General features: G+C 31.4%; 1 protein-coding gene across 1 annotated transcript in view; it reads left to right on the forward strand.

The window, feature by feature from the left end:
* The window catches only part of TLK1 (tousled like kinase 1), a 132,462-nt gene that overhangs the window by 76,329 nt on the left and 45,176 nt on the right, over positions 1-10,957 (forward strand). Inside the window, exons 6-11 of the mRNA XM_023528456.1 lie at positions 1,334-1,429; positions 2,341-2,430; positions 3,346-3,438; positions 6,872-6,982; positions 7,099-7,235; positions 10,244-10,432. Of these exons, the coding sequence (XP_023384224.1) occupies positions 1,334-1,429; positions 2,341-2,430; positions 3,346-3,438; positions 6,872-6,982; positions 7,099-7,235; positions 10,244-10,432 (716 nt within the window). The remainder of the gene's footprint in view (positions 1-1,333; positions 1,430-2,340; positions 2,431-3,345; positions 3,439-6,871; positions 6,983-7,098; positions 7,236-10,243; positions 10,433-10,957) is intronic.

Below are 10,957 nucleotides of genomic sequence, written 5' to 3' on the forward strand. Positions count from 1 at the left end.
CCACAGCAACATTTGAGCCCTGTGGATGGAGATTAAGTAATAATAAAGTTGTCAATCTAAGTCCCTGAAAATAATAAACAGTGGTAAATTTAGACTCTTACCCAATCCTGGGATGTTTCCCTGCTTCTGCACAGAAACACTGTTGGCTACCATTTCCACATTATAAAACATTAATATGATTATTGAAACAACAAACATGTACTTGGTTGAAAAATATTTATATTTACTTGAGAGAGAACAGAATTTGCTGATTAGGGGAAGGGCAGCATTAAAAATTTTTTTTTCCTATCTTTCATTGTTTTTTGGGTTTACAGAATCTAAGTTAAAATTGTTGCTGATCATGAGATACCTAATGTTCTTTAGTGAAGGTCAGCCCCTCAGTGTTATTAAGAATCTTTGCCTAAGGTAGGATCAGTTCAAATAAATAAATCTCAAGTCTTTTGAATGCCTACTATGCTTGGTGTTATGCTGGACATTATAGATTAAAAAAAAAAATTAGACAAAGTCCCTAGGTTGCAGAAAGTCATTTAATGAAGACACTAGGAAGTCTCCATCTCTGCTGTTCATGCCTAAAACCCTGAGAGGAAGCCAGTATCAGCAAATTGTTTTCTCCTCCATTCTTGATACAGAAACATGAAAAATAAGAAAGGTAGCTATGCAAAAGAGTAGGTGGCTTCCCTTCATTTATAGGTAAGTCATACACTGTAATGCATGTCATGCATGCATGTAAGAAAGGCTCGATTTTTATTAGATTTTGGGAAGGGACTTGGTCTGTAGAATTCTTTTATATGGTAATAGGAATATGTAGATATTTAGCAGATCTTGAGAATGGTGATTCTGTTTCAAGATGGTTGATTATATTCACTAACACCTACATATAAACATGTTAAAGTATTTTGGGATTAAGGGTTATACTGGTTCACCAAATATAATATTATAACATTGTATCAGTGCTATCACTATACCTTTTAAAGTTATCGTTGAGTTTTAGACTTTAATTTTGTGCTAAAATTTGAAAGAGAAATAAGATATGTTCATTGCTCTTGGGAAATGTATTTGTCTTTGAGTCTGCCACAGTAACAAGTTATAGTCACAATGTTTGAAAAATAAGGGTCTGTACAAGACATACTGTTATGATGTTCTTGTGATTAGTAGTCTCTCTTGAGTCTACTAAGGACTTAGCTCTGACTGACCTTAGTTTTTCTTTTTCTTGACACATTTAAATGACTGCTGGATTTAATTTAAAATAAAATGATTTAATTCCTAATTCTGTGTCTAAAATAACATTTATCCAAACCTGTTTTAATTGTGATGTTTTCTTTTTTTTCCTCAGTACCAAGGTGGGAATGGCTCAAGTCCAGTAAGAGGCATACCTCCTGCGATCCGTTCTCCTCAAAATTCACACTCACATTCCACTCCTTCCTCATCTGTAAGTTTTTACGTTCCACAGTCTTATGTCCAGGAAGTTATGTATACTGAATTACTTTTATAATTTGTGTTTTTTGAGAACATCTATGTATATTAGTGTTTATATACATTTTTTTAGTCATTCTATGAGGTGAGTTGAATCCTTTTTAATGATCTGTTGCTTTTAGAACTTTATTTCTGAAAATGAGATTTTTAAGTTAAAGTTTTCCTAAATTAAGTACATTCAAGAAGTAATGTTTCTGTAAAAATGTTCTTGAGCTTGTGGCACTAATATGAATACTTTTGTATCAGTTCAATTTCAGTTACTGATTTCTAATTTCTAACTTTCTTATAAATTAAATTTCTTAAGCATTAAAATGATAGCATGATTCCTTTCTGGGAATCCTTAAGAAAAAGATATGCAACCATCTATCCACCTTGCATATTTATTTTAGTATAGGAGAGGGATCTTGGACCTGAAAATTATCTGATAACTTTTTGGATTATTTCTAACGTTTTAAGACCTAGTTGTTTCATATGCATTGCTTTGTATATTGGATTTTATTTTTTCTTTACTTTCATTATGTGAAAGTTCAGTGGCTAACCAGAAAAATAATGTTGGCTTTCAGTAATTTAAAGATGAATTAAAGGTTTTTTTAAATCAGTATTAAATTGGAAGCATTAAAACTTCTTTTATGGCATTAAAATATAAGCTCCTCAAGGGCAGGGAATATATGGTTGTCTCACTGGGCCTTATGTAGGGACATACTCAGTAAATGCTTAATGAATAAATGGTTATTAAAAGTTTTAAAGTCAATTATGTTTAATTCAGTTCATTATCATGATAAAAACTTAACAAATGTTAAGTAGTCGTTGCTAAGCAGAATCCTATTTTTTTCCTTGCTAATGTAAAACTTTTAATTTTTTTTAAAGGTTCGACCTAGTAGCCCTTCTCCTACTGCATTAGCTTTTGGGGACCACCCTGTTGTGCAGCCAAAGCAGTTATCCTTTAAAATTACTCAGGTAAATAGTAATTAAAATTTCTCTGACTTCTGAGAAACCAGTGACCAACTGTGTACAAACAACTAAGATGTCTTCTTTTTGTTTTAGACATAGTCATAAATTAAGATTAGTTATACATCAAAGCTAATTACTAAACAAAAGAACAATTCGTAGAGGTGAGAAATTGAAATATCCAATTTACTGTCCTTTATTACATACTGGTTAAATATATAGATGTTTTAGGCAAACTAAATAAATAGAACAACATAACGTCAATTCTGTGTACTGATTCTTTTTGAACTTAACATCCAACCACATGTAGTTAGTGTCTTTGTGAAGCTGTTATATTTTATAAGTGGACATTAAAGCAGTTCACTTTGAGTCTATATTTATGTATATTCATATATGCTCTTCATCTAGAAAAATCATTTGAAAACTAATTAATCAGATAGATACCTTTTACACTTAGTTTTATGAATTTTGAATACTAAGTTTTTCATTTTAACTTTTTACATATGACAGTTTTTGGATGACACTCTCTCATAGTGGGGAGTGAGAGAGTATATATTTTTGCTTGGCCACCTCAGTTGCCTGATTTGCCATGAGACTTTTTCTGTTAGGTCAGTCAGTGAACACCTCAAGAAAGTTTTTACCATGTTCAAAAATCAGCTAGAATTGATAGCAAAAAGTAGTGGTTATATTGAATTTAATGAAGAACATCAATATTCTAAAATTTTAAATAATATGTATATGTTTCTTTATAAGTTTGTAGCACTTCTGATTAAAACTTAAAACTACACTGAGACTTTTTGGAATAACCTTTGCATATGCACACAAACTCAGCTATTTTATTTGCTTTTTAGAATTGGTAAAATCTAATTTTATGTTCGCATGCTATATATAATGGAGATAATAAAATAGCTTTCTTTCATTTAGACTGATCTCACAATGTTGAAATTAGCAGCATTAGAAAGTAATAAAAACCAGGACCTGGAAAAGAAGGAAGGTCGTATAGATGACTTGCTCAGGGTAAGTAGTAAGTCATAGAGGGAAAAAAAATTGACTCATTATTTCTCAATAGTAATACTGTTGAGAAAATTCTTAGCATTGTAAAAAATTCTATACCTGGGAAAAAAGCCTTTTCTGATTGTCTAAGTACATGATTGAAAATACCAACTTTAAAGTGAAAATTATTTTATTAGCTCTTTAAAATGTGAATTGAGAAACAGTTGGAGAAATAGAAGGAAGTTAATAAAATGTATTTTTATTTTATCAACTATTATAAGACAGATTATACATTTCACTTTAGTTTTATTTAAAGTTAATTTATTTTGATATTAATCTAATTGACATTTGATATTATGCAAGATGAAGAAACTGCTGAAATCTTGTGAGATTTTTAATGGAAGCTTTATAAAAAGACACATTAAAAGGTATACTTACAATGTGAGAAAAACAGTGGTTCTCACCCTTTGATGGGTATAAGAATCACTGGATGACAGAAATGGTAGGGGACACTTTATAAAAGTACTGATGCCAAAACTCTACCCTGAGAAGTTCTCATTAAATCCATGTGATGTAGGGCTTGCACACTGGTAGTTTCAAAAGCTTCTGCAGATGATTCTTATTTAAGCCAGCATTGAGAACTATTGGTAATGAAACTCAATAAAACCAACATCCATGATCTTACCATAATGGCTAATACCATAATAGCCAGTATCCAGTATGCCTTTCCTGATCATGTCACATTCACTTACATCCCTTTACCATTAGTTATTATTCTAAGTTTTGTATTTATTATGCCTTTGTATTTCTTTATGGTTTTATTAGGCATATATCTATACATTCTTAACATATTATTTCAGTTTGGTTTTGAAAGTATATATGCAAAATTACACTGTGTGTACCCTTTTGCCCTGTTCATTTTCACTAAACAATATCTGTAGAACTGTCTTGTTTGTTCATTTCGCTACTGTATAGTGAAGCCTTATATGACTATACCATAATTTATCTTTTCTGCTCTCGGTATACATTTAGCTTCTACTTTTTGCTAATATAAACAGTTCTGCTAAGAACATTCTTGTACATGTCTTTTAGGGCAAATATGGAAGGATCTCTCTATGATATATGCTTAGGAGTGCAGGGCAGCATGCATATCTTCAACTTTAAAATGTCACATTTTTCCAAAGTGGTTGGATTGGTTTATATTCCCACCAGCACTGGGCAAGAAATAATCTCATTTTCATTATCCTTGCCAAGTCTTAATATAATCAGATTTTTCTTTTTTGGCCAGTTTGATGGATATAGCAAGGTATCTTTAATTATGCATTCCCTACTTACTGTCTTAAAATATTTATTAACTATTTTTGTTTCCTCTGTGAAATAACCGATCATGTTTTTTTGCTCATTTCCTTACCGGATTGCTGTCTTTTTTTCATTGATGTCAATTTTTTGTTGTGACAATCAATATATATTGATTTTCTCCCAGTCTGAATTGTCTTTTCATTTTTCATGCTGTCTTTTGATGCTTAGATAAATTTAAATGTTTCATATGATTAAATATATCTTTTTATAGTTTGGTTTATTTGTAACAAATTATGATCAAAGGTGTACCAGAAGAATTCTTTCTATCCCTAAGATCATAAATATGTTCTTCTATATTTTCTTTGAAAAGTTTTATAGTCTTGTTTTCCAGTGTAAGTTGTTAATCTCATTTTTGGGTATAGTGTGAAGTAGGGTTTCATTTAAAATTTTTTCTATATAGATAACCATATCTCTAGCTCATATAATTAAAAGTCCACTTTATTGCCAGCTCCATCATATAATCCAGCTTCATCATATAATCCAGCTTCCACATAGAAGATCTGTTTCTGTGTTCTCTGCTATATTCTGTGTTCTATTTGTATATTCCTATGCTGGTTTCACAGCATCTTTTTATCATTTAGCATTTAGTAATAGAGAACATGAACAACAGTACAGTACTTAAAATGAGATACAATGTGTTATTTTTTGAGAGAAGAACATATTTGGGCAGCCTGAGTGTGATGGCTCCATAGTGTCATCTGGGATCTTCGCTCCTTTCATTTTTCTACTCTGTCATCCTTAGTGTATGGTTTTCATCTTGAAGGTTATTTCAAGGTACAAAATATTTATTAGAGTCATAGTTGTGATATCTATGTTCTTAAGCAGAAAACAAATAGAAAAGAATAACAAAAAAATGTGGCAGTTCTTTGTGTACCTTCTTGGATATCCCATTGAACAACTTCTGCTTACATCTCATTGACTAACCCTAGCTGCAAGAGAAGTTGAGAAACGTGTCTTTTAGCTAGGCACATATCAATCCAGAATAAAATATTGGTTTTTCATTACTGAGGATGAAAGAGAAAATAGATTTGGGTGATCTCAGTTACTTTAGCTTTATATTACATCTTGATATGTGGTTGAACAAATATCCTCTTCTTTTTGGCTATGTTTGGCCCTTTGCAGTCTTAGAGAAGTGTTAGAATCAGTTTAAGTTACACACATACACACACACAAAATTTGTTGGGATTTTGTTTGAATTGCACCTAATGATAAAGATCTGTTAGTGCTAAATTCCATTTGAAAATGTCTTTATTTTACCCTTTTTCTTGAAAAAAAAATTTATTAGGTATATAATTTTAGGTTGGCATTTACTTTCTCCCAGCATTTTTTATTATGCCATTGGCTTCTACCTTGATTGGCCTACACCTATGGTTCTCAAAGTACAATCCGGAGACCAGAATTTATAAGAAATAAATTTAAAAGAAATAAATTTTCAGACCCTACCTCATTATCTACTAACTCAAACTCTGGAGTTGGGTCCCAGTAATTTGTCTTCCAACAAGCCTTTCAGGTTATTCTCTTGTCATTATATTAGACTAATCAGACTCATCTCCTGAGCTTAGAGAGAGGCCACTTCCCTATGCATCCGGCTGCCTACAAAATCAATAGAATTTGTATATTGTGCCAGGAAAGATGGTGGGAATAGTTATTGTGTAGGCATCTGCAGTGTCATCCACAAGTTGAATGGAGAAAAAAGTTTATTAGTTACAAAAGATGGAAAAGAATCATTTGTTTTTAAGTTAGACATTAAGAGTTAGATACTTTATATACTATATTTGTTACTTTTAACTAAGTGAGGTAGATGGCATTGACCCTATTTTAGAAATAAGAACTAAGATATAACTTTCAGAGTGGATTTGAATCCATGGAGTATGGGTACAAATTCCATGTACTTTCCACTACACAATTAAACAGCATTTAATAGTATCCCATGGTAAGTAGATGTTAAAAAAATTTTTTAGTATCATACTCAAATACTCAATCTTACTAATCTTTTTTTCTTTATGTAATTTATTCAGAACATTGAAAATATTCCTGAATGTCTCATATATACACCTTTTCCATTGTAGACCTTTTCCATTTTCTACTTATGTTGCAGGCTAACTGTGATCTCAGACGGCAAATAGACGAACAACAAAAATTACTTGAAAAATACAAAGAACGATTAAATAAGTGCATATCAATGAGCAAGAAACTGCTTATTGAAAAAGTAAGTTAAAAGTTTTATAATTTTCTCTTTCTTTTTACTAGCCCCTTTCGCTTTTGTATGCTTTTATAAAATTTAAACAAATATAATTGAGTGATGATTTTTCCTCCTTTTTTTAGAGTACACAAGAAAAACTGTCAAGCCGGGAGAAGAGTATGCAAGACAGATTACGCCTTGGGCACTTCACAACTGTTAGACATGGTGCTTCATTTACTGAACAATGGACAGATGGTTTTGCATTTCAGAATCTTGTGAAGTTAGTCATTCTTACATGTTAAAAAATTTAGTATACCTTTGGGTTTTTATAACTTCCAATGATTATAGACTTGGAATTATATTCTACATTTACTTCTTACTACTCTTTGAGATCATAGAATTTAGTACATTTTAAAAGAACACAAAATAAAGATATAATTTTAGCTTAGGCAGACTTCTTGACTAGTTAGCATTTATCTATACAGTAGGATGTATTATTCTAAATATGACTTTCTAAAATATAAACTGATTTTCCAGCTTTATAGGTGATTTAGGAGGAAAGTTGTTGAAAATTTAATTTTCATTACAAGATTTATATATCTATGTATATCTTGGGACTTTTCTACTTAGTTGTTTTCCTATTCCCCAATCTTGACAAAGTGTTACTATTGAGCACTTGCCTACTCTCTATTCCTTTTGGTAAAGACGGGAACTTTTTCTCCTCTGCTTCAGTTACAAGAACTCGTAAATCAGTTGAACTGAACATGTGCCTTTAACATTTCTGAGGTAACAGCGATTTAAAACAAATCGCTGTTACTATATATTCTTGAGTTCAGTCGGTGGTGAGGATAGGTTGACTGTTTATGTATTAAGGAGCCAGGATCTATGCAGCTCCCTTTTTTAGATATATGCTGCTTTTTATTTTTCTGGAAAAATATTTAAACCTAAACATCAACAGTATTAGCATCTACATTAACTTTTTCAGAGTCAATCCAGTTAAATGAAAAATGGAGGCAAGGCATTATTTTACATAATAGCACATAAACATTGCTGTTGCAAACACTGGTGTACTGGACTCAACACAGAATGCTCTTCTCTATCTCTCAGTTGATTTATTCAGCTTTTGTTCATCACAACTGTGCTGGGTGTTAGGTATACCATAATGAAGGACAGTGTCTTATGATGCTAGAGAATTTGGGTTTTAATTCTGTGGATAATGAGGAGCTATTAAAGGTTTGTATGTAGTGTGTGTGGTCACAAGTTTTAGAAAGATAGCTCTGGTGGTAATGTTGGAATAATGGAAGAGGATAAATTATTGACAGTTCAGATGGAGAGTTGTCCAAAGGAAAGGTGATTAGGTTTGAGCTAAAATAACTGATAGTAAAAGTGGAGAATAGGATACATTTGAGAGAGAAACCATAATTTTTGAGGAAGAATCTCTGCTACTAAACCCGGTTGTCCTTGTAATGAATAAAATAGGTTACATAATAGAACCTTAGATATAAACTAAAAATATAAGTCTGACATATAAACTCTGTCAGTAACAATTTCTCCATCGAGCTGTCAAAAAAAGAGCAAAATTAAAGCTTTCATATTGTTTGAACATGTGGAGATTTGGGGAGAGTAGCACACTCGGAAGCTCTGTGCTCTTTCCACACATACTTTGCACTATGTATCTCTTCCATCTGGTTTTTACTGAATTATATTCTTTTATAATAAACCAATAATCTAGTTCAAAAAAAAAACTTGCATTTCCTATCACTAATAAGAATTTGAAGGTCTACTGTGTGTTATTACATATACATATTTTATATAAGCTATTTATCAGTGATATAACCTAAAGTAGTTGGAGGATGAGAAGAGAAATAACAATTAGTAATATTAAATCAATAGGCTCTACATTGTATGGCCATTCCTGAATAATCAGGTATTACCTATATATCCATTCCAGCAATTATTTACTTGCCATTACGATTTTAATCATTAGGGTTATTGCTATTGATTGTTCTCTAAACTAGCTTTAAAAAATAACTTTTTTAGTAAGTTGAAATTATTTATTTCCACTTGCAAATGAAAACTGGATTAAGGTTTTGTTCTTGCTTTATGATTCTTGAGATTTTCTTGACCCTTTCATTCTTCTGTCTCAGTAGGGTGGTTCTTGATTCTTTTACTCCTCCCATGTTCTTCTTCTACCTGGCTAGAACCATAAGAAAAGGAAATGTTTGTAAAGCCAATTCTGCATCAGCAGAGTAAAAGTTCTGCAGTTCTGGTTTGAATAGGGGTGGAGGAGCAAGAAATTGAAACATTTGACTTGTTCTAAATATAAATATCATAACCATGTAGAGTTTTAAATTTTTTTCTTAGCATGGTGAGGTGACCTACAAGGGAACATGGTTACTACTAGAATAAGCTTAAGGTGTTGTATGATGGAATGGTTTAAAAAAGCTTTACTGTTACCTACGTAATGCTCTGGTCAGATTGCTAAAATCTCCACTCTATATTTTTATAATAGACATGATATCTGTTAGTTTCTAGAATTAATAAGCTTTAAATTCTTCAATGGGTAGCAGTAGTATTTTTGCTTTTATTAATTGTCCATTTTTCAAAGTCATGCTAATTTTTCTTGTTGTTTCCTTTAAATTGTCGATTTCTTTTTTCTTAAATTTCTTATATTGGGGTCAATTTTTGTTTCATTTCATTACTTGCCCATTCCCCAAATTTCTTTTTAACAGAGATAAATTTAGATAATAATACTGTATTCATGTCCGTTTTATAAGTTTTTCTGCAAACACTACGTGATAAATGCATGTGTAAGATCTACTTTATAATTAATTTTAGTTTTTTTTAATATTGCATTTATTTTATTCAACCAACATTTATTTGAATATGTAATATGTGCCAGTCACTATGCTGGGCACTAGGAATACAGTAGGATATAAAATAGATGTAGTCTCCATTCTCCTGGAGTGATGTAGTCCAAGACATGTTCCGATCAAGGATCTACAGGAGTATTCGTTACAAAGGAGATAGGGAGCTACAAGATACCACAAGAGTATATATATGGATACACATCTTTCCCTAGTATAGGGGTTTTAAGAAAAACCTCGTTTAGAAATGAATACTTCAGATGAGACCCAGACAGTGAATATGAATGGGTTCACCAGGGTAGGATCAAAAGGTTAAAAATTTATATTATATGCCTTTTTGTGTTTATTAGTGCATTTTTGTGTTATAACTGTGAAAAGTAATGGAGACTTAATATGATTTTTTACATTTATTTTTATACAGGCAACAAGAATGGGTGAATCAGCAAAGGGAAGATATTGAAAGGCAAAGGAAACTTCTAGCCAAACGCAAACCTCCCACAGCTAATAATTCTCAGGCACCCTCTACCAATTCTGAACCAAAACAAAGGAAAAACAAAGCAGTCAACGGAGCAGAAAATGATCCCTTTGTTAGACCAAATTTACCACAACTGTAAGCCTCCATATTTAATTTTCCTTTTTTTAAATTGTTGCCAGTAAGCACGAATGTTAGTAATGGATGTTATTTACAATTAAACTAATACTTAAGTAGTAAAAATAGTTATGACCAGGAAGGAAGGTAGTATTGCAAATTTACCTCTAAATTAATAATAAGCTCCAAATATCTGAATTTACCTTTGTAAGTGGAGATTTATTAATCTTCTTTTAAAATGGAGACTTAGGTACCTCAAGGAGACTGGAATCCATTCTTTCTTCCATTTCTCAATGATAGAGTCAGTTACTAATGTTCCTTTTTCTAAGAGAATGTTAAGTAATTTCCATATATTTTCTCAACCTGTGAAAGCAATACATTGGTAGATTATAGGTATTGTTTTTCTCCTTTCAGTTTTTCTTTGTCTTTTAAATTTTCTACTTTAAGATGAATTATTTTTTATAATTCAAGGAACAAAGACTTAAAAAAATAGTTACATGCTTATCATAGAAAATTTGGAAGAACATAATGAAACAATATAGATCA

Source organism: Pteropus vampyrus, unplaced genomic scaffold (assembly GCF_000151845.1).
Source record: "Pteropus vampyrus isolate Shadow unplaced genomic scaffold, Pvam_2.0 Scaffold2, whole genome shotgun sequence".
Classification (NCBI taxonomy): Eukaryota; Metazoa; Chordata; class Mammalia; order Chiroptera; family Pteropodidae; genus Pteropus; species Pteropus vampyrus.